This window comes from Fulvia fulva, chromosome 6, assembly GCF_020509005.1.
Source record: "Fulvia fulva chromosome 6, complete sequence".
NCBI lineage: Eukaryota > Fungi > Ascomycota > Dothideomycetes > Mycosphaerellales > Mycosphaerellaceae > Fulvia > Fulvia fulva.
Genome location: NC_063017.1, coordinates 4,508,641 through 4,535,790, shown reverse-complemented (window position 1 = coordinate 4,535,790; position 27,150 = coordinate 4,508,641). Strand labels below are relative to the sequence as shown.

At 54.6% G+C, this 27,150-nt stretch overlaps 12 protein-coding genes across 12 annotated transcripts; 8 read left to right on the top strand and 4 right to left on the bottom strand.

Moving 5' to 3' along the window:
* Positions 1 to 418: 418 nt before the first annotated feature.
* CLAFUR5_07601 (uncharacterized protein) lies at positions 419 to 803 on the top strand (the record flags this gene model as incomplete). The annotated part of the gene is made up of 2 exons (XM_047906749.1): positions 419 to 450; positions 572 to 803. The coding sequence occupies 2 exons, from the start codon at positions 419 to 421 to the stop codon at positions 801 to 803; spliced, it is 264 nt and encodes an 87-aa protein (XP_047763677.1).
* A 1,142-nt stretch (positions 804 to 1,945) lies between these two features.
* Positions 1,946 to 2,263, top strand: CLAFUR5_07600 (Alpha-ketoglutarate-dependent dioxygenase oryG; the record flags this gene model as incomplete). The annotated part of the gene is made up of 2 exons (XM_047906748.1): positions 1,946 to 2,060; positions 2,112 to 2,263. The coding sequence occupies 2 exons, from the start codon at positions 1,946 to 1,948 to the stop codon at positions 2,261 to 2,263; spliced, it is 267 nt and encodes an 88-aa protein (XP_047763678.1).
* Positions 2,264 to 2,932: 669 nt separating this feature from the next.
* On the top strand, positions 2,933 to 3,583 carry CLAFUR5_07599 (uncharacterized protein; the record flags this gene model as incomplete). The annotated part of the gene is made up of 1 exon (XM_047906747.1): positions 2,933 to 3,583. The coding sequence occupies one exon, from the start codon at positions 2,933 to 2,935 to the stop codon at positions 3,581 to 3,583; it is 651 nt and encodes a 216-aa protein (XP_047763729.1).
* A 286-nt stretch (positions 3,584 to 3,869) lies between these two features.
* On the top strand, positions 3,870 to 4,705 carry CLAFUR5_07598 (uncharacterized protein; the record flags this gene model as incomplete). The annotated part of the gene is made up of 2 exons (XM_047906746.1): positions 3,870 to 4,142; positions 4,193 to 4,705. The coding sequence occupies 2 exons, from the start codon at positions 3,870 to 3,872 to the stop codon at positions 4,703 to 4,705; spliced, it is 786 nt and encodes a 261-aa protein (XP_047762965.1).
* Positions 4,706 to 5,516: 811 nt separating this feature from the next.
* Positions 5,517 to 7,844, top strand: CLAFUR5_07597 (Vacuolar protein sorting-associated protein 1; the record flags this gene model as incomplete). The annotated part of the gene is made up of 5 exons (XM_047906745.1): positions 5,517 to 5,539; positions 5,598 to 5,667; positions 5,724 to 5,818; positions 5,872 to 7,626; positions 7,676 to 7,844. 5 exons carry the CDS (start codon positions 5,517 to 5,519, stop codon positions 7,842 to 7,844), a joined length of 2,112 nt encoding a protein of 703 aa, XP_047763733.1.
* A 513-nt stretch (positions 7,845 to 8,357) lies between these two features.
* On the top strand, positions 8,358 to 9,288 carry CLAFUR5_07596 (uncharacterized protein; the record flags this gene model as incomplete). Its single annotated transcript, XM_047906744.1, has 3 exons — positions 8,358 to 8,389; positions 8,440 to 8,551; positions 8,608 to 9,288. 3 exons carry the CDS (start codon positions 8,358 to 8,360, stop codon positions 9,286 to 9,288), a joined length of 825 nt encoding a protein of 274 aa, XP_047763217.1.
* Positions 9,289 to 9,331: 43 nt separating this feature from the next.
* On the bottom strand, positions 9,332 to 11,874 carry CLAFUR5_07595 (uncharacterized protein; the record flags this gene model as incomplete). The annotated part of the gene is made up of 2 exons (XM_047906743.1): positions 9,332 to 11,305; positions 11,380 to 11,874. 2 exons carry the CDS (start codon positions 11,872 to 11,874, stop codon positions 9,332 to 9,334), a joined length of 2,469 nt encoding a protein of 822 aa, XP_047763731.1.
* A 635-nt stretch (positions 11,875 to 12,509) lies between these two features.
* On the bottom strand, positions 12,510 to 13,589 carry CLAFUR5_07594 (GTP cyclohydrolase 1; the record flags this gene model as incomplete). Its single annotated transcript, XM_047906742.1, has 2 exons — positions 12,510 to 12,812; positions 12,861 to 13,589. The coding sequence occupies 2 exons, from the start codon at positions 13,587 to 13,589 to the stop codon at positions 12,510 to 12,512; spliced, it is 1,032 nt and encodes a 343-aa protein (XP_047763732.1).
* A 1,800-nt stretch (positions 13,590 to 15,389) lies between these two features.
* On the top strand, positions 15,390 to 18,414 carry CLAFUR5_07593 (CTD kinase subunit alpha; the record flags this gene model as incomplete). The annotated part of the gene is made up of 2 exons (XM_047906741.1): positions 15,390 to 17,405; positions 17,455 to 18,414. 2 exons carry the CDS (start codon positions 15,390 to 15,392, stop codon positions 18,412 to 18,414), a joined length of 2,976 nt encoding a protein of 991 aa, XP_047763736.1.
* Positions 18,415 to 19,126: 712 nt separating this feature from the next.
* On the bottom strand, positions 19,127 to 19,942 carry CLAFUR5_07592 (Signal peptidase complex subunit SPC3; the record flags this gene model as incomplete). The annotated part of the gene is made up of 2 exons (XM_047906740.1): positions 19,127 to 19,739; positions 19,800 to 19,942. 2 exons carry the CDS (start codon positions 19,940 to 19,942, stop codon positions 19,127 to 19,129), a joined length of 756 nt encoding a protein of 251 aa, XP_047763737.1.
* Positions 19,943 to 21,356: 1,414 nt separating this feature from the next.
* CLAFUR5_07591 (Wortmanamides biosynthesis cluster protein C) lies at positions 21,357 to 22,726 on the top strand (the record flags this gene model as incomplete). The annotated part of the gene is made up of 4 exons (XM_047906739.1): positions 21,357 to 21,552; positions 21,608 to 21,914; positions 21,969 to 22,096; positions 22,146 to 22,726. The coding sequence occupies 4 exons, from the start codon at positions 21,357 to 21,359 to the stop codon at positions 22,724 to 22,726; spliced, it is 1,212 nt and encodes a 403-aa protein (XP_047763735.1).
* An 853-nt stretch (positions 22,727 to 23,579) lies between these two features.
* Positions 23,580 to 27,121, bottom strand: CLAFUR5_07590 (uncharacterized protein; the record flags this gene model as incomplete). The annotated part of the gene is made up of 4 exons (XM_047906738.1): positions 23,580 to 23,709; positions 24,031 to 24,977; positions 25,726 to 26,909; positions 26,962 to 27,121. 4 exons carry the CDS (start codon positions 27,119 to 27,121, stop codon positions 23,580 to 23,582), a joined length of 2,421 nt encoding a protein of 806 aa, XP_047763227.1.
* Between the last annotated feature and the right edge of the window lie 29 nt (positions 27,122 to 27,150).

The following is a 27,150-nucleotide window of genomic DNA, read 5'->3' as shown; positions in this document are numbered from 1 at the left end:
AGTCGTTCAGCTCGTCAAGGTACGTCGTTATGTGTTGGTTTCAGGATGTGTGAGCCTTGAGGCTGGAGATTGGAAATCGTTTTGGAGAGCTCCAGGTTTCCGGGACCACCAAGGTTGAAGGTGGAGAAGGAGCTCGGATCGCCAGCTGCGAGGTGCGAAATGCGAGCTGGAAGTCCTTCACAGTTCACACCTCTTCGCTTTCTTCTTACATGTACGTACACTTCACCTTACAGCATCATCACATAACCTGCCAAGGAGTGTCGATGGCCTGCCTATGCTATCTCGCTTGGCCCATGGTGCTGTCAGTGAGACGGGCCGCGCGCGCACTGCCATAAGCCGCATTAGACAGCTGGGGTAATGCATGTGAAACGAGCACGAGCACGAGACACCTTGGCAGATGCAATGACCTCTTCACGTCATGGGACCTACCTTCAATGTTCCAGTATACATGTACATGTACTGTTGTATCAAAATAACCAGCCTAGGAACTGCAGTACCTCAGGGAAGGAGGCGCGGTATTTCTTTAAGATTAGTATTTTCGGAAGCTCCTCATTGACGGTGTCCCGCATAGTAGACAGCTCAAGGACGTCGAGTTTGATGAGTTTGAGCGCATCGTTGGCGAGTATGATGATCGAGGTAAACACATCAGCGATGCTTCGGACAACGAGAACGGGACAGAGGACGACGATGATGATGAGAATGACGGCGACGACCATGACGACGAAGAAGAAGCTAACGAAGGTGACGACGATGATGAAGATGGCGCCCGCGATGATGAATGTTTCCGCCGGCAATGCGCCTGAAGACAAGACTGAACTAGATTGCACGACGGCCTACGACTCCCAGCCAAGAAGCAAGCGGCAACGAACGGAGTAGTCCAGTCTGAAGCGCGCGTGCATGACATTCAAGCAAATGGCCCAGAGGGCATGAATCCGCATCTGCAATCGAAAGCTCTGAGCACGAATTGATACAAAATCTCTTTGACATATCGTCTCTTTCGAAGCATGTCTTGGTCGACTGGGGTCAGTCCTGTTCCTTTGCCCATGCCAGCAGCACCTCTACCCCAATGGCTTCATCAGCTTCCCACAGCCCCCTTACTGTCCCTCCATCTGTACCGACCTGGTCGGATTCAGATGCCAATGCATATGGCCATGCATGGGACCCCACCGCCGTATCTGCTACACTTGCAGCTCCAGTTCAAGCAGAACGTCATGCCTCACCAGTTTTGGCCTGGCTCAATGCCGCGCCATCAGCTATAGCTAGCTCAGCCTGCTCAAGCGCAACATCACCAGCCGTAGCCGCAGCAACCTGCTCGGCAGCCACTACAGCAGCCACCTCGACAAGCCCATGAGCCGCCACCTCAGGAAGTCGTGGAAAGAGCACAACAGCGTGCACCTGAGTCGCGGGACCCTGGACCACAACAGCGACAAGAAGATAACCCCAACTAGGTACTCAAGTGACACTCCCGACCCTGCAGAGCCCATCTGGCATTGGCAGGAGCATGGCTTCAGAAGGGCGCACAGTGTCTGGTATCGGGCGTATCTTGCCACAACTCTCCAGCAAGCTTAGACAATCGGACAGAATCGCAGCTGCGGGCCAGATCCTATAGCGGTCAAATGTCTTCGGAGAGGATACTCCGGACATCTCCCATGGTCCTCATTGTGGGATTCGCACGTAGTCTCGGCTCCAATGGATCGTATGTCGTACTCCAGGATTATGCAGGCGATTACCACAAATATCGTCTCAAGAGCAAATGAGCGCTCAACGCAGCTTCTCCGACCAGATCCGAACGGCCTGAAGGCTTGATACAGTGGTATGTTGGTGCGGTTCGTCGGTACTGTGCTTTCTAGCCAGCGGTACGGATCGAACATTCCTGGATCTATGAACTCGTGTGAGCGGTGTAGTGCGCGGGAGCCTATATGCCCTGGGCCCCTTTCCACGGTATATGCACGAGCTTCATTCAGATGAGTCGGAGCGCTTATTGGCTCTGTTCAAGAACACAGTTTACGAGAATCACTATCTGACTGTAAGATTCAAATGGAGGAATTCGAACGACCTTGGTACGTTAGTCTGTCTGGAGAGCAGAAGACCGGATGCTAACACTTTGCAAGCCATCTGGGATGACAGGAGCACTTTCCACACTGCTACCTACGACTACGACGGCCTTGGAGACAGATTCGGTAACCGAGCCGTTGGTATTGGCGAAGCACCTGACATTGACCCAGACAGTAAGACAAGGCGTGAAGCATTGTCGGAACCGTAGGCAAGCTCGGCAGGACACCGGAGTGCCTCCAGGCACTGTCATTCACGTCATATCAAGTCGCCTCAGCATGGAACCACGATGAATCTCTCGTCTTGCCCTCATATCTCTTGCGATCCTTCCTGAAGTCATACTTCTGGGCCTCATCCATCACATACTCGGCCCCTTCATCATTTGATGCAGATGTGAGTACGTGGATCCGAACAGAAGTCTATGGAAGGCTTCTAAGGCGACGAGGGAACTCGCGACAACATGTAGCGGTATGTTTGGTTCATCGCGACCCATTTTCCGGCATAGAATCTTGGATGCACTTGGGTAGTAGCGACCTTTTCTGCACGCCTGCTGACCTGACGACAATCCTTGGCGTTGGAAACATTTGATGCTTCTAAGCATCAGAGTTCATTCTTACTTGTAACCTTTTTGTCCTTATGTAAGGGTTCACTTTGGATATAAGAATTTGCAGAATTTCGCATATCGCCTTCGCCATCGTCATCACCTTCACAAGACGCAAATCGTCCAACAATACTGCTCAGACATCAACCACGCTATTTCACCGGCATCACAGTCAGATCAGAGCATTTCGAGCATCACAAGGCTCCGCTATTACTGCTCAGTAAGACTCGCCAGTCGATCTACTCCTCACGTGCTCAATACAGATCAGCACAGCATACCATGCCAGCTATGGAGATGACAAAACCCGCTGGCATATTACAAAAGCTCCCAGCCGAGCTACGCAACGACATCTGGACTCTCGTTCTTCTACACAGCAGGAGTGCACAAGACATCAAGCAAATTGGCAAAGAGGCGCCTCCAGCTCTCCTGGGAGTATGCCGCCAGATCCGAAGCGAGGCACTCCTCATGTGGCACTCCGAGGAGAAGTACGTTTACGAAGATCACGGCAAAGTTTCAATCCCATTTCAGCAGAAGGCACTCTCGATATGGCTACGTAGCATGAAGGACATGAACGCGACTGTAAAGCACTTGACTCTCCGCTTCGAGGACAAATACTACGGCACTGCGCCTCCATGCGATCAGACTTATGCTGAGCGCATGGCATGGGCAAGAACAGGAGGGTGTTTTGTTGTCGAGAATGCGGCGAGTAGAGCCGCGAAGAGGATTGTCGATACGATCCTTGATGCTGGCGTACGTATTGAGGTTATATCTGTGGAGGGGCCAAATGACGGGCGAGGGTCACGATTCGAGCCAGTCTACGACTTTCGATGGCATTGGAGGCGGGCTGCTATCGAGGATATGATGGAGAGTGGTAATTTGGTTGGCAAGCTCGAGTGGTCAGCGTCTGTACGCAAAAGCTGGTTCTTCTAAAGGTGGAACGACATCAAGGGGCGATAGTCTGGGGGAAATGAAAAGATAGTCCCTGATTTTGTGCTCAAGGTCGTCTCCTTGAGATCGTGTGTTGTGACCGCTTTGTTCTGCACCTTACCTTCTTGTACTTCTTTCTCCACCTTTCACTCTACCCTTCATGATCTTCGTCTGCGTCCCAAAAGCTCTGCATGTGGGAACGGTGCCGCGTGTTAATCCATTTCACCCTTCTTTCCTTTCTGTTTGCTGCGTGACGGATTCGGTATTTCGCTTATTCATTGTCAAGTGAATGAGCAATCACATGCCGTCGGGTGTCTCCGGCGCACGGTCCATTGTCTTGCGCCTAAAGTACAAAACTGCATTCTCTGCTCTTGTCTTTCATTTATCCCTTGTGCATATAACAACCGCGCCTCATCTTACACGGCAGACTTCGCAAAGGTCCAATATCTGCAGCGAGCTTGATCCCGACCCGAAAACCACTGCGATGTCTACATCCGAGGAGAAGATGCGCAAGGCCGCCGAGAAGGCCATGGACGTGTTCGAGACGGTCGAGTTGATGGAGGTATGCAACGCGCTTCTGCTTCTGTGCCACACCAGCTAACGTCCTCATAGCAGATCTTGCTTTACACTGACGCCCGCGACGTGCTACGTGCCATGCAGGTTGTCAAGTGCATGCGCGACACCGTAAACGGCTCCAACAAGATCAAGAAGATGGTCGGAGTCCTCCCCGACAAGGAGAGCGACTTCCGCCTGCCACTTTGGCCAGGCGCCGAGCGCTTCAAAGTGGATGATGGCGACAGGAACCACTTCTCCAACAAGCGTCATGACGACTCAGTGGTACTCTTTCATGGAATGCGCCTCGACACCTACGATGGTCAGCTGAGTTGCGCGTACGACAGTCGCTTCGATGACCTCATGCACGGAGAGCCGCCACCTGACATCCGGGATCAGGCCGATTTCAGACTGATCTGCGAGCCCGATGCTCCGTGCCTGAGGAAACTGGGCGGTCGCGTTGGCGCCATGTTTCCGTGTCAGCCACCTCGTGCCGAGCTCAGGACAGTATTCTGCTGTGACCACTGCGGCGACGATCGCGGTACCTGTTTAGACCTCCATGGGTCGAGATAGTGTCCTGAGCCATTTGCAGTGCCTGATTGATAGCGACAAGCTCGGCTTGAAGGCGGCACTAGACACGATGCCGGATCATGTCTTCTTTGCCATAGATAGCTTTGCTGTACTTCGCCACCAGCTTCCGGCGGGTCTTGGTTTCTCCGGTCGCAGCACATACGGCACCTTGGAGTATACCGCTGCCGACACCGTCCGAACAGCGATTCATAGCGACATGGAGGGCCAGCGCGATGGCGTGATTCTTGAGGTGTTTTTTTGGGATTTTGTTCTGTGGGCTGAGATAGTGTGATAGACATTCGAAGAGTCGGCGTCACTTTTCAATGCAAGAAACCATATAACGTAAGAGACCCGTGACCATGGAGATGGAGGACTGGTCAGCTTGATTCGAGAAGGCGTTGATCATGTCCAGCGTTCGGCAGGATAATACACTTCCTCGAAGGGCGACACCCGAAAGTGCTAGAGATTTCAACTGATAAGGTACGATGGATTTGATGCAGGTGTTTTGGGTGGAAAGAAGACGACCTCGAAGCCGATGAAGTGCCCAGGTGAAACGCACCGTGCCATGTGGCTGAATGCTGAACCCTGGGAATGGAGTGGCGCGGGAGTCGCCAGCAGCACATGAGCTTCGTCGTCAGAGCCGATGTTCGTTGATGGAGAACGTGAAGGCAACAACATAACACCACAACAACTTGTCCACCTCTTCTGCACTGCAGACTATCCAATACACACCGCACACATTGCTTCTACCCAGCCTGCACCACTTTGCGCACACTCAGACACCACAACGAAACACTCCTGATCACCGCCTGCCATGGCGCAGACAAACCCCAACGCGTGAGCAGCTACCACAACCGGACATACTGCGACATGTACCATACTAACACACATGCAGGATCAACGTGAACGACCCTGGCCTCATCACGCTCGTCAACAAGCTCCAGGATGTCTTCACTACAGTCGGCGTACGTGTCCGCAAGCCACCGAAACCACAAACCGGAGGAACTAATAGGATGGTCAGGTGCAAAACCCAATCGATCTGCCACAGATCGCCGTCGTGGGATCGCAATCGAGTGGAAAGAGTTCGGTGTTGGAGAACATAGTAGGGCGCGACTTGTAAGGACAACACATCTGTAAGGACAAACGAGTGCATGTGCTGACCACCATAGTCTTCCTCGAGGCACGGGTATTGTCACGCGACGACCGCTGATCATGCAACTCATCAACCGATCCTCACCCCAGAAAGCGCAAGAGAACGGCGTAGCAGACGGCGAGAAGATTGAGGGTACCAGCGACAAGGAAGCCAACGTGGAAGAGTGGGGAGAGTTTCTACATATACCAGGCCAGAAGTTCCACGACTTTAACAAGATCCGTGAGGAGATCGTCAAGGAGACCGAGAGCAAGACGGGCCGAAATGCTGGCATTTCTCCAGCACCCATCAACCTGCGCATCTACTCGCCAAACGTCCTGACGCTTACCCTGGTCGATCTTCCTGGTCTGACCAAGGTGCCCGTTGGTGACCAGCCAAGAGATATCGAGCGACAAATCAGGGAGATGGTGCTCAAGCAGATTCAGAAGCCAAATGCCATTATCCTGGCGGTCACGGCAGCGAACACCGATCTTGCGAACTCGGACGGTCTCAAACTGGCTCGCGAAGTCGATCCGGAAGGTCAGCGAACGATCGGTGTGCTCACAAAGGTTGACTTGATGGACGAAGGGACGGATGTAGTGGACATTCTGGCAGGCCGTATCATCCCACTACGACTGGGCTACGTCCCGGTCGTGAACAGAGGACAGCGCGACATTGAGAATAAGAAGGCCATTTCGTACGCGCTGGAGAACGAGAAGAACTTCTTTGAGAACCACAAGGCGTACAGGAACAAAGCGTCGTACTGCGGAACACCCTACTTGGCACGAAAGCTCAACCTCATCCTGATGATGCACATCAAGCAGACGCTACCCGACATCAAGGCTCGTATCTCAGCTTCGTTGCAGAAGTACTCGGCAGAACTGCAGCAGCTTGGTGATAGCATGCTCGGCAACCCTGCAAACATCATCCTCAACATCATCACAGAGTTCTCGAGCGAATACCGAACAGTGCTCGAAGGACACAATGCTGAGCTATCATCGATCGAGCTTTCTGGTGGTGCCCGAATCGCTTTCGTATATCACGAACTGTACAGCAACGGTATCAAGGCAGTAGACCCATTCGACCAGGTCAAGGACATCGACATCCGGACGATCCTGTACAACTCCTCTGGTTCTTCTCCTGCGCTTTTCGTTGGCACAACTGCGTTTGAGCTCATTGTCAAGCAACAAATCAAACGCCTGGAAGATCCATCGCTCAAGTGTGTCAGCTTGATCTACGATGAGCTGGTGCGCATCCTCGGACAATTGATGAACAAGCCACTTTACCGCAGATATCCCGCACTCAAGGAGAAGCTACATCAAGTGGTCGTATCGTTCTTCAAGAAGGCCATGGACCCAACTAATAAACTGGTGAAGGATCTTGTGGCTATGGAGGCATGCTACGTCAATACTGGCCACCCCGACTTCATCAACGGCCACCGCGCAATGGCGATCGTCAACGAGAAGCACAATGCTGCCAAGCCTGTGCAGGTCGACCCAAAGACGGGCAAGCCACTGCCACCAAGCGCACAACCTCCACGATCAGCAAGCCCTAGCTTAGACCTATCAAATGGAGATGGCTCTGGCTTTTTCGGGTCATTCTTCGCGAGTAAGAACAAGAAGAAGATGGCTGCCATGGAGCCGCCGCCGCCAACGTTGAAGGCCAGCGGTACTCTGAGCGAGAAGGAGACTCAGGAAGTGGAAGTGATCAAGCTTCTAATCACATCCTACTTCAACATTGTGCGGAGGACAGTCATCGACATGGTGCCAAAGGCTATCATGTTGAACCTCGTCGAGTAAGCACATCGCCATCCATTCCATTCGGCTTATACTGACCAACTCCAGACACTCGAAAGACGAAATGCAGAGAGAACTTCTCGAGCAGATGTACCGCACACAAGAACTCGACGACCTTCTCAAGGAGAGCGACTACACAACCAGACGGCGGAAAGAGTGCCAGCAGATGGTGGAGAGTCTCAGCAAAGCCAGCGAGATCGTCAGCCAAGTGCAGTGAGCGGAGCTGGTCGTTTGCGGTGCGCGATGATAGAGGCGGGATAGAAGCGATGTCGTGTGGTTCGTTTGCAAGGCGTCTAGAGTTCTTGTTTGTGGTCTGGATTGATATCCCTGGTCGTGCAAAAGACTACTACGTATGGGCTTCGGTACAGATAGCGGAGAGAAGGACATTGTTACTGAAGCCGCCCTTTCCTGGTCCATTCCATCTCGTCCTCCAGCTTGACCAACGAGCATCTTGATGGACCTTCTGCCAGAAACCAACTCGATGGTATGGTGTTGAAAGGGGACTGAGAAGGTACAGCCAGACGCTAGCGGCCGGTGGTGAGGCAAGGATCGGCGCATGTGCTAGCGACCGTTGGTGCTCTTGGTGCTTGAGCTTTCAGACAATCATGTACCCACTTGAGAGTGAGACTTCATTTGAGCTGGTGCATCTTGCTCACCACTCCTTATTCTTTTCTATTCCTGTCGCAAGCAGCTCGACCTCGAGCCCGGCTATGATCGTCAAAGGGACATTATGACTTCACCTGCATCGTTGAAGCGCGAGAAGTGAGTCCACCTCGGGACACTCATCAAGTTCCACACTAACGAGTATGCAGGCGTGACTTCAGCGAACAGACCATCGCCGTCGAAGTGGGATCGGAGAGGACCAGTTTCCTAGTCCACCCATCAATCTTGAGCAAAAACTCCAAAATTCTTCAGAGCTGCTCTGTCAGCACAACGGCGTGATCAGAGCGACAGCCCCATTATCATCACACTACCAGCAGAGAACCCAGCCACATTCCACACCTACATCGCCTACCTCTACTCCGGCGGCTACATTCCGGACCCTCCAAGCTCCAAGCTCCGACTTCAACGCCATCAAGCACCACCTCACCCTCCTCAGCACCCTCTTCATCCTCGGCGAACGCATCGACGACACCTGCCTCCGCAACACCGTCATCAAATACCTCCTGCTCTCCAGCGGTCGCACAGGGTACTGTTACGTCCAACCTCTCCTCACGCTAGCCTTCTCAAACTCAGCCTCCCACCCCGACTCTACCCTACGCGCCTACCTCGTTGACGCCGCGTTGGCGTACATGATGCCAGAGTGGCTGGAGGCGAATTGGGCTATTTTGCCGGGGGAGTTTTTGAGGCTGGTTATGGTGGGGTGGGCGAGGGGGCCGGTGGAGAGGAGAGGGGGGGGGGACGGGTTAAGTATAGGATGTTGTTCGAGATGGAGGTGTGTTGTTATCATGAGCATGATGGGGATGTTCCGGTGGAGGAGGCGTGTTTTGAGGTTGTGGGGAGGGCGAGGAGGGAGAATAGGAAGAGGGGGGAGAGGGGGAGGGCTAAGGCTGTGGGGGGATTGGCGGTGTATTTTTGGGAAGGGTGAAATGTGGAGTGAGATGTGTTGGAAGACTTGTGTTGAGGATGGGAGTGGAGAGAGGAGTTGGAAAGATTATTAATCAGTGTCCAGCAGTTACACAAGGTACAATGTAGCCACCTATCCTACAGCTGAGAAGTACTCGCAGCAAACATTCCCGCCGTCTTCGGCGTCTCCGGGAGCTGCTCGCTGTTACCAACCGCATTCTGCCTCTTCTCCTTCTGCATGCTGGGTCCAGCTTGCGCAGACTCAGACGGTGGCGGCGGTATTGCATCTTTCGGCTTCACCTCCTCGCCATCCTCGTTCGTTGGGATCGTAGTGACTCTGTTGAAGTGATTCGACCTCTGGATCGCAGTCAACTGCTCCCTCGTTCGCGTCCGTATCAACCTCCCACCAGGATACACAAAGCCCCACAACATTTGCGAGATCCACCACTCGTGCTGTCTCAGCTGTCGTCGGACGCATTCACGCATGATGAGGTCGTCTGGAGTCAAGAGCGGGCGGGGGCGGTAGCGGGATGCTGGTGGAGGTAGTGCGGCGATGGCTCTCGCTTTTTCTTCTGGAGAAAGGTTGGGATCGTTCTCGGGCTGGTAGACTCGCTCGTATCCCACCTTGGGCAAAGACCCAACCTTATCACCCAGAACGAGCAGCTTCTTCACCGCGTCTGGTGCGTCGGAAGGCACCATCGCTTTGCGCCGTAGCCACAATTGGATGATATCGTCATCTGTCATGGGCTGCATTGGCTCGTCTGGGTTCCAGTTCCAGCCCCGAAGCGCTCGCCATAATGGTGTCAGACTTCGCTCCATGAGGAGATGTTCGCGTAACGCGGATCCTATCGGTTGTCCGAGGAGCCATTCTTGCGGGTAACGATTGAGTGCCAAGTCTGCTGCGCTGAAGGGCTCCATGCCAGGATCTGTGAAGGCCATATCGATTTTGAGGAACATATGGGTGGCGTGGTAGAGGACTTTGTCGGAGATGTAGTCTTTGTTGCAGATGAGGGCCAGGCGATGGGCGTTGAGTGGTAGGTCGAGGATGAACCACATGCGCTTCATTGCGTCCAAAGCGTCCGTTGGTACTCTCAGGGCTTGGCTGGTCAGTTGAATGATCATGTCCCTCACCACACCTTCTCGCCATGTCACCATCTGCAGCCAGCGTATACTCGGTACGTCTCGTGAAGTGCCTCGTAGCATGTCAATAGCAGCTCCCTGCGCTTCTGCACTGGCCTTCTGCCGCTTGATTGGATCTTTGATACATAGCGGCTTGTAACAGCGCCATGGGTAGATCTGATCGGCGTTTGGTGCCCATGTTCGCGTGCTGGAGAGAACAAACGCGGTCGCATGTTTGTTGAAACTGTGGTGAAGTGTCTTTGAGATGGCGTAGAGCGAGATGAGTGCCGGCATGGGTAGGTAGCTCACTAGCAAGATGCAGAGCGCATTGTCCTTGACGAAGGCCTCGAGTAAACTGAAGTTCTTGTCTTGTGGCTTCCGAGACGCGACACGTCCAGACTGTCCGGCGAGTAGCCTGTTCGCCACAGATAGACTCCCCGATGGAACACTGCTGGTAGGAGGCGTGCCAGGCTGCAGCGCCGCGCTGGTCAAGTACGGGCTAAAGGTGGTGGATTGTGGAGTGAGGCCAGCGCTGATGCTTGTTGGTGCCGCTCTTATGCGAGGAGTTCCATTGGCATCGTAGTACACCTCTATCTTCCTGTCCTCCGTCCGACTCTTCTTGGGCTCCGAGCCACGGCTTGGCACTGGTAGATCCGTCCGCACACTGAGTGGCTCGAAATGGCCCTTGTTGAACTTCTCGGGTGATGCAGATACTCGACGCTTGTGTAGATTGCCGAGCTTGCGTTTAGCGGGTGAGTGTTTCAATGGCGAATCGTCAGGGCCAGCACTCGAGTCGTCGTCGGTATGCTCTTCATGCGGCGCCTTCGAAGGGGGCGTGCATCTGGTCATCATATCCTCCATAGAGGTATTTGTAGGTCTCATAGTCACCATCTCGGTGCGCTTTGCCGGTCTTGTGATCTGACTTGGCGAAGTCAGAAGGCTTTTGGTGGGCCGAGTGGCGGTGCTGGGTGTTGACTGGCTCGAGTGGTGAGCCTGGTACTGGGGTGCCAAGGACGTAGGCCTACAAAGTGTTAGCTCTGCTCGCCACCAACCTGATCAGGTCTTACACTTGCCTCGGGGACGTAGCCGCTGTATGGTGTGGGCTTGACTCGAGAGCTTCGCTGCTGTGAAGCGCGCTTCTCTGATGAACGTGAGCTGTCGCTGCTGTCGTAGGTGCTGGAGTGGAAGACGGTCGTGTCGTCTCCATGTCCATGCTTGTGCCGTCTGGCTGGTCCTGGAGTCTGGGCCCGAGACCTACGTCGGTCTTGCTTTGTGCTAGGTCGCGCGGCTGGTTCATCATCCCGCTCATCTCGCGCTCCTCGCTCATACTTGCGCTTCTTTGCGCTGGCTCGGTCTGCCACTCCATCGAGTCCGACCTCACTGGCGAGTTTTTCTGCTTTCTCTGCGGCGGCAGAGGCGGCGACATTGGACTTCTTGCGCTGCTTGACATATTGGTTCTTTGGTCGGTGAAATTTCCCATCGAATGGTCCCCAGGTGCTGAGGCAACAGAAGGAGGCGAGTCCGAGGGCGGCAGTCCAGTAGTAGAGTCGGTCAATGCCCATGATGACATTCGTGATGGATTGTTGTCGGGGTTTCGACTGAAAATGTGAGTTGTGGCTATTGTTGTGTCGTGGTGTTTGGTGCGTCAATAGCAAGCTTCAACTGGTGACGTCTGTTTGTTGACGTGGGTATGAGGCGCGAGATGATGGAAGAGTTCTCGTGCGGCGGCTTGAGCTGTCTGTGCTCGCAGCTTTTGAGCTCCAGAGCGTTTGATCACTTGACCTTGCGGAACGTCCCGCAGCCGGAAGGTACGCGAAGGAAGTGAATGTCGACGTCTGGGTCGTGGTACTGAGCATCTTGCATCGACTCGATGTGTCACGCACCATGTTCAGGTAGCCGCGATTAGTCTCAAACTTTTCGAGGCGGCCCAAATCAGCTCGTGGCGGTCTGTAGGACCAGCAGGGCGCGTGTGGTTGCACGTGAAGGGGCGGTGACAGCTGTCACTGTATAATCAATTGTGTAACATTTATTGCAAACTTACGCTGAGTTGAGCGCTGGTATCATTGGAAGCATAGGTCTGTTGAAGAGACCGTTTCCGCCCAAACTCATGCAGTTGCCTGCAGCCGACCGTTTCCTTTACGCCCTGTACTCCCATGCTTACATCCAATATCCCAGTCATTGCTTTTGATCGACTTCGCTATCGTCGGTTGAGCAAGCTCAAGAATTCCTCCCTTGTCTTTGCCCGTGATCGCATCGCCCCGAGCATACAGCTTGTAGTGGTCACTGCTCCAGACTTTTGCACGCCTCGTGAGACCATGCACATGTGGGTGGCTTCCATCACGACTGCGACACCTTGTGGCTTCAGGACCTCAGATATAGCAGTGGCGACCTGTTTTGTTAACCTTTCCTGGACTTGCAGCCTACGGCTGAACATTTCGGCAATACGAGCAAGCTTGGACAAGCCGATCACTCTTCTGCTGGGGATGTACCCAATGTGCATCTATCAGGGGTTAGTCATGTCAACTGATCCCCCTCACATCATGCTTACCTTGCCGGTGAACGGTACAAGATGGTGCTCGCAAAGACTGAAGACCTCGATATCTTTGACGATAACGAGCTCATCATGGTCCTCGTTGAACACAGCGCCGTTCACGATGTCCCTCAGATTCTCTTCGTACCCCTTTGTGAAGAACATCATCGCCTTTGCATATCGCTCTGGTGTCCCGTGGAGGCCTTCTCTGTCTGGATCTTCTCCAATGCACTCTAGCATGGTCCGCACTGCGCCAGACAGCTTGTCTAATCTCTTTTGCGCCTCTTCTGGACTTTCACGCTCCTGCAATCTTCCTAGAGTGCCGACGCTCGGCCAAGACAGTCCGTCCATATCTACGGTCGAGCCAGTGGTGAAAGGCGAGCCGGAGCGGCTGGTCATAGGAGGTGTGATCGGCTCGTCAATGTCGGCTCGGGCTACTTTCAGGTCCAAGTCCTCCATGTCGTGGTCGTCTACCTCATCGTACTGTTTGGAGGCACTGGACTTGATCTCATGGCCTCCGTTGACCCGTGGCAGCGAAGAGACGGAATACGCAGAAGGGTTCTCGAGCTCGTCCATGTCAATGGGTTGTCTGCGAGGACCCATGGAAGATTTTATGTTTGCAATCTCGCGGTGGCTGTCCCGTTCGGTGGATGCTTGTGGGTGGAGTGGAGAGTGGCCGTTCACGAGATGCGCCGGTATGGGCTTTGGCCTGTGAGCAGGCGCATAGTTATGGCTCGAGTCCTCCATGTTGTTGAGTAAAAGTCTCGGCCCACAGCAATGGTATTGCGAGGTCGAGCCGGCCAGGTGTGCAAGGGCTATGCGAAGTGAAGAAGATCTTCCGTCTTGTGGTGACTGGCGTGAATTATAAAAGTCCTGAGGTGGGGTGGTAGGAGGGACGATCGGCGTGGGTCGGGTCTACAGGTAGAAGTTGGAGTATGCAGCACTTATGTGGTAGAAGAGGTAGTTCATGGTCAGGAAACTTTCATCTTGGCGAGTCGGAGCTGCAGAATGGTAAGGTCTTGTGCTGCCGGGAGGATGATGGATTGTTGCGGCTTTTGTGGTACAAAGTAGACATTCACGTGATACTGCCGCATTTCTATTGGTCATAGCGCCAGAAGTCGCCGAAACCAACGTCCGATCTCATCCTCACCGGATTACTCCTCCTACGCCATCAAACAACCACGACCAACATGCCGGCGGCATCACGAAACCACCAGCGGCCGGTGACAATCATCTGGCAAGATGCTAGCCTGTGTCTTTCGGCACGTCCTGGGCTGCAGCGCGACCGCCTTTGCCCTCATTGCTTCGCGCTTTGTTGACCAGTCTTTCGGCTGATATTGTCCTTCGTTTGCACACCATGCCGTGCCTGCGCGCCTCACCGATGGGACTCATACTTCATGGCACTCCTATCTGTCGATACTACTTGCTCTCGGGTGCTGCTCGCCAGCTCTGCCTCTCCTGGTCCTTGCCACGTCACGTGCACCGAGCTTCCGCACGCGCGATATAGCAACATTTGTGCATATTTATATAGTCAGCATTCTGTCACATACGCCAGTCAATGGGGAAGGCTGCCAAGTGAGCCATCACTTGACCATGATGCGTGCACTCATGCGAGGGATGCGGAGGAGATTCTGCGAACATGCTAGAGCTGCCCATACGACGAGACAGGCGCAGCGCGGCTCGAACGCTGTCCAACCTGCAGAAGATGCTCCATCACGCGGCTTCGTAAAGATCTGTTGGCCAGCAAGCGTCGCGAGGAAGTGCTCGCCTTCACGACGCCGTCTCTGAGTGAGGTATGGCGCGACCATCAGCAAGACTTCTTGCAGCCAGGTATGCTCTACCCCAGATTCTCTACTAAAACTCCAGATACTTGTGCCGTCTTCGTAAGCGGGCACCGATAGGCTGCTTGCATGCCGAACATCACTCGGGCGCCATTGCTTTGCACGTGATGACATGGCCTGCGTGTCGAGCTGCTCGCTACTCACGGCGATTGGACCTTACAGCGCGGCCTTGTACATGCACTGGGTAGATGTTGGCGGAGGACCGTGGACCTGGTGTGCCAAAGAACATCGGTCATTTCACTTCGCGATGGGTGGCGAACATGGGCAGACTGACACATCGTCGTGCTGAAAGGACCGAGCACATGTGTTGCTCGACGTGAACCACTCCATCCAGATACATTGCAACCTGCAGCGGAGACGTCGAACTGATAGCAGAGCTGACTGTGCAGTCCCATATCGGAAGGCTTCACAGAGAATCACTTGGCAAACAGCAAGCGGGGAGGAGCGAGGTCGATCGGCACCTGCGCCATCGGCCAACCTGCAGCACATCCACCTTCGAGGCAGTGGTGAGCGAGCAAGTTGTGGTAGAGGCGTGCAGCAGGTCCATCATCGTCACTGGACATCCCCCTTGACTATTTCTGCCTTGTGTTCTTTGTTACGCTGCAACTGGGACTGACTGGCTTTTGCGGTTTTGCGGAGCGAGTCGTTTCTTCCCGAGACTTTGACGTTCCCTTGCGCTGGTACAGCGCATCTTGACTTTCGCCGTATGGACGGCTCATCATTGGATAAACCCGAGCAAAGCTGGGCAGAGGGCGATAGTAGACGCGAGCAATCCAGACATCGCAGCAGAGATACTCGTGAGGAAGGTAGTCGCGAGGCTGCAGCTGGCCGGGACACTTCCAAGCCAAGTGCTGCTGCCGCTACTCGACCTCCACACTCTTCCACATACGCCAGCACGAGATCGCCATCACCAGACCGCCGTCACCATAATCATCGGGACCGCGCGTCGAGTCGAAGCAGGAGGCGCTCTCGTTCACCAATATCTAGGCAGGATTTGTCTGGCAGAAGGCGTTCCCGCCAAGCCCAAGATCGAGCTTCTCATCAGCATCAACCTTCCCGCCGACACGCCGAATCTCCAACGTCGCACAAACGTCGCACCTCGCGCTCGCCATCCCTGTCGACCTCCCATCATCATCACAGCAAACGACATCGAAGCCGCAGCCACGATCGACATTCCTCTCCTTCCCGACGCCACGGATCATCGAGCAGGGCAGCGAGAAGTGCAAGGTCGCCGAGGCCTGCACGGGATAAGGACGCACTGGCGGACAGAAGGCAGACCGCAGATCAAGCAACACCACGTCGCCGGCGGTCGCGGTCAGAAGAGTCAAGGCGTCACACTGATTCACAACGAGAGAGAAGGCCGGTCCCGCCCGACAGATATCCTAGGAGAGGAGAATCCACAGATCGCCAGCGTCGACGCAGCCGCGATCGACGGTATTCGCGCTCTCCGCCGGCAGAGAAACAGATAGACAGAGCATACGGAGATACCAGAAGGCGACGTGACGAGGCGTACCCGCGTGGCTCGAGACGGTCCCCTGCTCGGGCAAGAGAAAGCGAGCGAGGAAGTCGCCGGGCGACACGATCACCCATCGGCTCGTCAGTCCGAGTCACGAGTCGCGACAGCGTGAAGAGGGATCCTCTTTCCCACCGCAGACGCGACAACCGCTCTCGCGAGAGGTCCACTAGCCGGGACAGTCGTCGCTCTCGTAAGGGAGAAAGTGAAAAGGACTCCGAGATGTATGGTCGCGGCAACTATGGTGGCTATCCTCATGGACAGTCACCATATCATCACAATTCTTACCAACAGTCTGGGCATTCCCATAATGGATCTCCATATCAACCAGGCTACCAGCAACCACCATCGCAGCCCGGCGCTGCATACTATCAACCACGACCAGGGAATCAATATGGTGGATCGCCCAATTATCCCACCCGCGAGCCTTTCCCAAGGCCTGCACAGCGTGGTGGTGTCGCCGCAAGAGGTGGCAGAGCGCACTTTGCCAACTTGTCTTGGACTCCCGGTGATGGTGTGAAGGGTGGCCATCTGGTGCAACCTGGCGACAAGCCCAAAGACGGCACAACAAGTACGACCACGCCACAGCTGAAGTCGGTGATAGCACCACCTGATCCTGAAGACGATGACAATCCGTTCAGACCTCCCGCCGACTTGCGCGCCGAGGACGAGAGCGCTAACAAGCGACGGAAGATTGATACAAGCTCAGAGACTGCTGCAACGCCAAAGACTGCAGAAGAGCTGGCGGCACAGGCAGAACGCGAGAAGAACAAGATCAGCTTCTCCATCAAGGGGCGTGCAAGCATGGCATCGGCTGAGAAGACCCCGATCGTCTCAAAGTCGAGCAAAGTAGAGACATCGCCTCTCCTCGCCAAAAAGCTACCTGCTACGATCTCGCCGCTGGTTCAAAGCACCGTCCAGAGCAATATGCCCAAGAGCTCGAACTATGTCGGCAACACCCGAGTAGGACCTCCTCGACAGCCATCGCCTCCGCGAACACAAAAGAAGATGGTGAGAAAGAAGCGGATCAAGCCAAAGCCGCAATTGTCGGAAGAGCATGCGAAATCCGACAGTGTATACTACAGGAAGACTGGCAACGACTCTGTCGTCGGCTCCGGCACATACGGCAAAGTCTATAAAGGAGTTCACGTATACACTGGCGGGCTCGTGGCACTGAAGAAGATCCGCATGGAGGGCGAGCGGGATGGCGTAAGTGCTGATACGGCGTTTGTTCCAGAACTTTGCTAACACTTCACAGTTCCCCGTCACAGCAATTCGCGAGATCAAGCTACTGCAATCGCTCAACCATGTCAACGTTGTGCCTTTGCTCGAGGTCATGGTCGAGCGCAATGACTGCTTCATGGTCTTCGAGTACATGTCGCATGACTTGACTGGTCTCCTCAATCATCCTACTTTCGCGCTGTCCGCAGGACACAAGAAAGATCTTGCCAAGCAAATGTTCGAGGGCTTGGACTACTTGCATAAAAGAGGCGTTCTGCACCGAGACATTAAGGCGGCCAACATCTTGGTCTCGAGTTCTGGTGTTCTCAAGTTCGCAGACTTTGGTCTCGCGCGCTTCTACCAGAAGCGACAGAAACAGGACTACACCAACCGTGTCATCACCATATGGTACAGAAGTCCAGAGCTTCTTCTTGGCGAGACTCAATATGGACCTGCAGTGGACATCTGGAGTGCGGCCTGTGTGCTCGTTGAGATTTTCACAAGACATGCCATCTTCCCTGGCGACGGCAGCGAGATCAACCAGCTGGACAAGATCTACCAGGTCCTTGGTACGCCATCGCGCAGTGAATGGCCAGGCGTATCTGAGCTGCAGTGGTACGAGCTTCTGCGACCAGCTCACCGCAGTGCTTCGACCTTCAAGGAGAAGTATCAGGACAAAGTCTCGCCAGAAGCCTTTGAGCTATTGCAGGCAATGTTCCTGTATGATCCTGCCAACAGACCGACTGCTTCTGACGTGCTGGAACATCCATACTTCACAACTGAAGAGCCGAAGCCCGCACAGGTCGTGGAGCTGGCAGACCTAGAAGGAGACTGGCACGAGTTCGAATCAAAGGCATTGAGAAAGGAGAAGGAGAGGCAGGAGCGCGAGACTAGGAGACGAGAGCGCGACGGGGAGAAACGCAAAGCGGAGGACGCGGCTGGAGGTGAGTCGAAGAGGCCGAAGACAGGCGAACCCGCAGTACCCACAGCAGGATAGTCTCTTCGCAACAACGGCAATCTGGCAATAGCTCCACTAGGCACTCTTCCATCTAGCCAGACCTTGAATCAAACCAAAGAGGCCCTGAACACCGCGGACGATAGTCATCTCGGGTCGCCGCCAGGACAGGAAGTCGACCACCCTATCCTACCGGCCGACCTCCTTTCGGAGAACCCTGCAGAGATATTGGAGGAGAATTTGGACAACGAGCATGAAAGCTTTAGCACGGCGACATTGGATCGGCAAGGTGGTCCACGACTCGCGGCACGACCTGCAGATCTATTGCTCGATGACACTATCGGTCACACCAATGATATCCTCGACTCGGCGCATTGAGGCTTTACTACGGCGAGGTCGGAGCGGGAACGTGAGCTGCTGGCGCCTCTGCCACGTCCTGATCTATCGCTTCTTCACAACGTTCCTGGTCATGCTGATGCAGACCTTGGGACTGGGGTGGCAGGCTTGGAGCAAGCGCTCTTGATCGATCGCAATGGTAGTGAGCGCTCGTTGGACCCTCTGGTGGGCTTCGAGGAGACGTCAGAGTTCCCAGACACGCCGTCGCCAAGGAGCGGCAGTGCTCACGCTTGGGATCAATGGAGCTTGAGGGAACGGCAAGACGCCGGTATAGAATAGACTCGTAAAGCACGACGCCAGTCGTAGCGTGACATACAATCAATTCTGGCTTCGTCGCCACAAGTATCATCATAATAATCTACGCAGGACTCCCCCGATTCTTCTCCCCACCCGTCTCCGTCTTCATATCCTCCTTCTTAACCGTCTCACTCCCCTTCAACGCCGGGAACGTAAACACCTCACTCTTCCCTCCCTTCAACCCCTCCCACCTCCCATACGACTTCCTATTCGTCCACGTCAACATGCCCACCCACGGCTGTACATTCCAATGCAGCGTCAACGTCGCATTCTCCCTCTCTGCAATCTTCCCCGTCACATCCGTAATCTGATACTTCGGCTTCTGGCCCTCGAGTCTCACAATCCCCGCACTGCCGCCCGCTGGGTATGGAATCCTTTTCTTGTTCTTGAGCGCTTTCTTCTCCTTGGCGGTGAGTTTCTTGGAGGAGGGCGTGGGGTGGATGTAAGTGTTCTGGTGGAAGGGCGCGTAGGAGGAGGGGATGATGGCGTCCCAGACTACGGCTTCGGAAGGTGGGATGGTGGAGGGTGAGGTGCTGGGGTAGGAGGCTTCGACCCAGAGGAAGATTTGCTTGGTGTTCCAGTTGAAGAGGGAGGTGAGGTCGGTGGTGAGGTCGAAGGTTACGTGTGCGTATTCTTCGCGTTTGGGGGAGTAGTAGTGCGGACGACCTTTGGCTCTGTTATGAGGTTAGTAGCTGTGCAGAACGGATATGACCAGTAGCGTGTGAGTGACGTACACTTTCACGTTCTTGAGCTCGAGGCTGGCGGAGGGTGTCTGTGGGCTCAGGAGGACGCTGACTGCGATCGCTGCTGCTACGGCGAATGCGACGGAGGTGAAGAAGCCGAAGACGTTCTGGACGCGCACGAGGCTGGAGTGCATGTTGGGTGGGTGGCGGTGACAGACTTGCCGTCGGATTGTGGTGGACTACATGCGTTGCAACTTTCTGGTGGAGCTATACGTTGCTGCTTCCAGATCAACAGCTGTCGTCGGATCTTGCCGCGTGGGCTGAAGCTTGTTCTGGAACGCGTCGACTTGCTTTAGACATTTCGCGACTTGTCACTGTTCTTCAACTACATCAACATCAATTCCCCATGTAACGTTCTGTCGTCCTCTCAGCACCACAGCTGTTATCACGTGCAGCGTGAGGCTGTTCAAGTCCCTCGCCGAGCAAAGGACGAGGTTTGTACGACATTGGCCTCCACTTCTCCATTGTGGCAACGGAGTGCTCACACGCAATCTCGATCCACCTACAAGATGGGGAGTCAGGCTACGAAGGGCCTTCACTCGATGACTTCCAGCGGTGGCTGCTCAAGAAATGCCATCACATTGCACGAGTCTATTCACGTCGACAGCTGACTTCAAGATTCCTCCAGACGCTGCATGCCCTTTGACGCGCTTGCAACGGTCTCAGACCAGGTCGTACAATATGCGCGGTCATTTGGATGCTTCCGTACTGCATGAAATTGTGCTACCGGAGAACAGGTTGACTGCCAGGGAACTTTCCGAGTAGCTGCTCACGCGACACCTGCACATTGATCTTGGTGCCGTGCAAACACCGCGAATCCTTCGAAGAACAGCCTTGTCTTGGAGTATTCCATTTCGCTACAGATCGACTAACACATCCGACCGACTTGCGACGTCAAGAGTACCTGCTGATCGCTACTCGATCGGATCACAAAGAGGCCCGGAAGAATCTCGCGTGCATGGCACAGTTACAGCTGCAGCTAAATCTTCTAGCGCAGAAGACCCATCAACCTCAGACCCGATTATGCCTCCACCCGTCGTACGACATCTCTTCTGCAAACCAACCAGAAGATCACAGCATGACTCGCAACAGTCTTGTGGTTGTGCAGCCATGCTCGGCCGCCAGGATCTCATGCCACATCAATCCACTCTCCGATTTCTCCCCACGCTCCCCTCTCGTCACCCGCTCTTCTTCTGGTAGCACATACACGTCTCGACATGCAAATCCCGGGCCTTTTACCACTCTGCATTCCCTGAAACAACGTGGTTTTCATCATGGCCATGCCTTCGTTTGTCGATCGTTTGCTGTGTCCTTCTTGATTCTCCTTGCCCTAAGACCATTCCGTGACCACCGCTGACTTCTGTGGGCGCTCTACCTTGCAGGGCATCATTTGCCTGTCTCCATTGATGTGGACTGCCACCCTCCACGTCAAGCTCGCCGCTTTCGCTCGCCGACCTATTCTGTAGGTATGGTTGACAAGTCGACTCCTTGAAGTGCTTAAGCCAAAGAAGCTACATCACCTGCTGGACCGGGCACACCACTATTGAGATGGCGGCGAATGGCCATGCGCCTGGGAGTGCCGTCGTGGGCGTGACGATATCCTTCACCATACTGGCCTTCATCGCAACCTCACTCCGATTCATCACACGCTTCGGCATCGTTCGCAATGCTGGCCTCGACGACCTCGTCATATCGATCGCGGTGGTGTTGTCAATCGTCTTGACAATGACCATGTGCCTACAAGGTACGTCTCCGTGCACGCTGATTGCCCTAGTGCTTCGCATCTAATCGATGTGTAGTGAAGTATGGCATGGGACGACACGCAGACAGCTTGACTGACCACGAGAATGTGTGGTCCCTGATCTGGTTCTGGACATCCGTCTGGATATACTACCTGGCACTATGCTTTGCCAAGCTGTCCATCTTGCTGCAGTACCTGCGCATCTTTCCGGATCGAAACTTTCGCAAGGCATGCTTCACATTGATGGTCGTCATCGTAGGGTGGACCTTGTGGGCATTCTTCAGCGCGCTCTTCGCATGTTGGCCAATACAATCATTCTGGCATCATGAGATACCTGGCTTCTGCCTGAATCGACTGGCAGTATGGTGAGTGACAGGGTGAACAAGATCTCCAAGAGAAATGCTGACGCAGAATTTCAGGTTCTCAAACGCCGCAGTCAACATCATCACGGATGTCTGCACAGCTCTATTGCCTTTGCCAGTACTCAAGAGCTTGAATCTGCCAACGAGACAGAAATACATACTCATGGCAGTGTTCGGCCTTGGAGGTGAGCCAGGCGAAACAATCGTTTGCCGCTGATGCTAACGACGATTAAGGTGTGACCTGTATCTGCTCCATCCTCCGCCTCTCCGGCTTATATGCCATCTCGAGATCGAGCGACGTCAGCTGGGACAATCCTTTAGCAGCACTTTGGTCCTCCATGGAAGTCAATGTGGGCATCCTATGCAGTTGCCTTCCGACACTGAAGGGCTGCATCTCCCGCTACTTCCCGACATTATTCAAGAACTCCAGCTATGGCTCACGACACATCACCCCGTTGGAACTAGGCAACCCCGGCAAATCTCACGCGAGCTGCACAGCAGGCCACAGCCAGACCGACAACCACATTAGATCGGCGGGTCGGCTTTCCAAATTCGGAGGTCGATTCGGTGGCATGAAAGCGAAAGATCTGAAAGAGGTGGAAGAAGGCGGCAGTCAAAGTACACAAAGCGAAAGAGATGGAGGAAGTCCAACAAGGGAGATCACTGGTGGTTTTTGCGCGAACATGACACAGGCTATTCCGGGGATACACGTCACGACCATCGTGGAGCAGGAAGAGGAAAGGCATGTTCCAGGTGAAGACAATCTAGTGCACGAGAGTGAGTCTATGAAGGGACTGATGCCGGCGTACGCGTAACGAGATGGTGAAAGGCGGTCTTTGAATGATCGTGCCACGGGTCTGGAACACCTGGGCACCCTGGAGATGTCTCAGAGCATGCGCATTGTATTGACTTGGCAGGAGAACAGGACTGAACGAATGACTGTATTGGTACAGGACCATCTAGTGATGGCGATAGAGATAGAGATGACCACAGCAGTGTAGATACCCTTTTACAATGATGCAGACTTTACAAACAGCAGTTCCACGACCGAGGGTCACCAGGGTGTCACTCATCCTCCCTACCCACTCCAACTGTTGGCACTTCCTCAAACCCACTCCGCCTCGCTTCAAGTTCTCGATACCGCCTGCGCCACGATTTGGCTTCGCGATCAGCAACTTTGTGCTTCTCGCTCATGACTTTCGCCGTGTGCTCAGCTTGCGTGAGCTCTTGCCGCAGGCTGGCGAGCTTCTCATTCGCCTCGTAGAGGTCTCGCTGCAGTTGTGCGGTTCTGCGGGCTAGAGCTATCGCATTGCCGGGTTGTGATGAGGAAGACATGGGAGGGATAGATCAGTTTGGAGAGGCAGGATGATAGGTTTGAACATGTTATTGGGGGATTGCAGTGGTTTGCTGAATCTACCTGACCATCTCGCCAGTACCTCCATCTCTAATAACAAGATCAACCAAACAAACCCTCACATCCACGATCTCAAATCCTCCCGCTGATCCAGCTCTAGCTCTCTAACCCGCGCCTCCAACTCTCTGATTCGCGCCCTAAGCTCCAGGGCGTGAGCTTTCCAATCCTCGAGGTCTTGCTGCGCGAGTCTAGTTCGCCACTCTTCTTGAGATGCGCTCGATGAGTCCGAGCCAGGTACGTGGGGTGGGTCGCTTTCACTTGGGCTTGTTGGAGGAAGATTCTGGGAGGACATGGTGGGTTGGGAAGGAGGGGATGGGGGTTGGGGATGATGGAGGACTGGGCTCTGTTATGGCTTTTTCGTGGGGGGGGGGGGGGGGTTGTTTGCTAGTTAGATCTTAGGGGTGGGTATGATGGGGTAGATGAGATCAGATTGTGGATTCGATTGCGAGATTTTTGGAGAAGACGTGAGTAGAAGCACGAGATGAGCTTGAAAATAACAAACAAAACGTACGAAATCCGACCCCAACTCCATCCACCCCATTCCCAAAAGACCACCCAACCCTCCCCGCCACACCCTACCCCTACCCCTACCCCTACCCCTCACTCTCATACCCATCATCCCTCATCTCCAGCTCCAGCTCCCTTGGCTCCCTCCCCTCAACCTCCCGACTAGATCTTAAAAACTGCCAAACCTCCTTCTGATACCTCTCATAATGCTTCTTCCACATTTCCGCCGCGCGTCTCGCCGCTTTGGCGATATCCCGCTCCGTCTCGGCTCTGCGGTTCGCCTGGGTGAGTTCCTCCCTCAGCCGGCTGTTCTCAGCCTCGAGTTGCCCGATGCGGATGGGGTAAGGCAGGAAAGCTGGCTCCGCGGATGGGACTGGGGGGACTGTGGTGAAGAGGGCTGCAGTGTTGGTGGGGAGTGGGCCGGTGGTGCAGCGGCGTGGTGCTGGTGCGGGGGGTGGTGGAGGTGATGCTGATGGAGAGGCTGGGTGGTTGCCGGTGCGGAGTGGTGTTTGGAGTAGTGGCTGTGGCTTGGTCTTGAGGGAGCGTGGAGTGGCAGTGATGGGTGGTGGCACGCCCCAGAAGCCTCGAGCTTGCTCGGCGGTCGATGGACGGGGAGGAGTAGTGGCTTCAGCGGATTCCAGGGAAGATCGCGCACTCTCTGGAGGAGTTGGAGGTCCCGTAACGGTGGCGAAGTGGACGGGAGGTGTTTCTCGCTGTTGGATAATTGGAGCAAGATTCACTCGAGGGTGGTCGACAGCTATGACAGCTGTGGTCGAAGCAATGAACCTCTCCGCCCTCTCCAACTGCTCCAGCGTCCTCTTGACACTCTCCTCCACGCATACCGCATCCAAGTGCTTATTGCAATCACTCAACTCATGCAACCGTCTCGTCATCGTCCGGCGCGTCTCCAGGCTGAGCTCGCCAGCACGACCTGTAAGGTTATGGATGAGATACTCCACCTCTTTCGAGCCATTGGGGTTCGCCTTCTTATGGCTCTCGTAGTCGCAGGAGCGCATGTTGCGACATCGTCTTGTCCCATGAGCGATGGGGCATCGCTTGGTAAAGTCTTTGTGGGTGATTGGGAGCTGTTGATAAGGTGGCGATCCCATGATGGAAAGCCAATCTGGAAGGTATTGGTAGAGAAACTGTAGCATGTTAGCAGATCATGGGTTGGAGTCAACGGCTGAGCCATAGATATGTGAAGATTTGTTGTTTGCTGCAAAGCTCGAACGTGTTGCAGATTGAGTGAATTGAGACACTCACAGCTGTTGCCTGCAACACACATACAGGACCACGTGAGACTGAAATTTGAGACTTGCTGAGAATCGAATAACAACACATATTCCACGCTAAAAAAAGTTTTCAGGCCGTAAAAAAGAGGTGCTGCGATTAGCGAGCCACCTAACAGCTGAAGATGGCTGTTTGCCTGTCCTATGTTGTCTCGAGTGCCGAGCTCATCGCGCATGAATCTCGTTGAGTATTTTACAACCGCGCAGGTCCAGCCTGGGCTTCCAGGTGGCCACACCGACCTTGTTGCTTCCTCGTGGTCGCCACATGTGTCCAAACTGAGTTTCGAAAAAAAAAGTCTCATGTACCCTACAACTTGCGCCGGTCGATGATGCATGCATGCCGCTCAAAGGGTATCGAATATCGTATTGCTGACAATGCTTAGTGGCGCGCGTGGCGGTGTTGGTGCTTCTCAAGGTGGCGCTTGTAGCCTGGTGCGTTTGGTGCAGCCTCGTAGGCTGGTGCAGCTGGGGCAGCGTAGGCGCTTGCGCTGGCGGCTGCCTCAGCGGTGGCGGTCGCGGTGGCGGTTGCGGTAATGGTGACCTCGGTCTCCTCAATAACAACCTCGATGACCTCGTTACCCTTGGTGATGTAGGTGGTGCTGACTATGTTGTCGTGCTTACTGGCGGAGGAGTAGGCTGGCGCCTGGGTGATCTTGGAGCTAGAGCTCGAGCTGGTGCTTGAGCTGCAAGAACTTGTGGTGGAGGGCTTTGCGCCATGGCCCAGAATGTCGTTAACTGCAGATGCGGCGCCCTGGATAATGCCAGCATCGGCGGTCTTGGTCTTTTCTGGGTCGGCAGGTGAGTATGGAGCAGCAGACTGCGAGTAAGTTGGAGGTGCCGATGTGTGCGAGATGGCAGTGGTTGCTTTGCCCTGGCGACCTGGAACTGGGTACTTGGTGGCTGGCTCTGGCCCGTACTGAACGGGCACGCCGACTGGGAGACCGTCGCGTGGACCGTGGCAGTTGTCCTTCTTGAGATGCTCAGGAACGTCAAAGAAGCACTCATCAGCATCGGCATCCTTCTGGATTGTGAACAGAGCGCAGTCCTCGATTTGACCAGATGGGTTCTTGCAAGTGTCGAGAGCGCTCTGAAGGAAGTCCTCAGATTCCCAGCCCATGATGAAGTCACCGTGGTAGCCTGTGCCAACCGGGTCTCCGGTGGAAAGCACGAACTGACCGTCCACACCAGCGAATTCGTTGGTGGCCCAAATGGTCTCGAAGAACAGGAATGGGTAGTGGACATCGAAACCATCGGGGCAGTTACCCTCCTTCACCAAGCTTGGGTATGCAACGTGCGAGCGATGGTCCTCTGAGTCAAGGACACCCTTCTTTCCACAGCTTGGGAAAGCAAGCTCCAAACGCATACCGTCCACACAGTTGGAGTCCATGTAGCTCTTGTCGGGGAACTGGTGGCGGTACAGGGAGGCTTCGGGATCTCTCTGGTAGTTGAGGCAGTTGAAGCCGAGAGCGCGCTGTTCGAGGAAGAACTGGTTGGTTGGGTCGGTTGGCCACAGGCTCAACTCCTCATCTGGGAACGGGCCGGTGAAGTTTCGGTACTCTGGACGTCCAGCGATCATGGCGAAGCCCTCTGGGAAGGCCTTTACGTTATCAAGGTAGTAAAGGTAGTATGCAAGCATACCACCGACCTGCTGAACCATGACCGTAGTGCCGTTGGCATGTTGAAAGTAAAGCGCCGGCGTCCAGTAGGCGGAGTGGTCTTGCTTGACGGCGCACGAGGTGCATGAGCCGGGGGCAGTGAGCTGTTCGAAAGTGGTTTCCGGGCCAAAGTCTGTTGGGGTGTCAGCGGCGGCGTGCGCGTGCGTCGCGGTGCTTCTACTTACTTCCGCCACCAGTAATGGTATGAACATGGTCAGCGATGTCACCGGGGTCGACCAACGGATCAATACGAGCAAAGCCAGTCTCGGAACGACATGGCATGCGCCAGAAGGCTGCAGCGCCACCCGCGTAGGCGAGGGCAGTCGCGAGCGTGAAAGACTTCATGGCAAGAAGCGACCAGCGCAGGAAGTGGT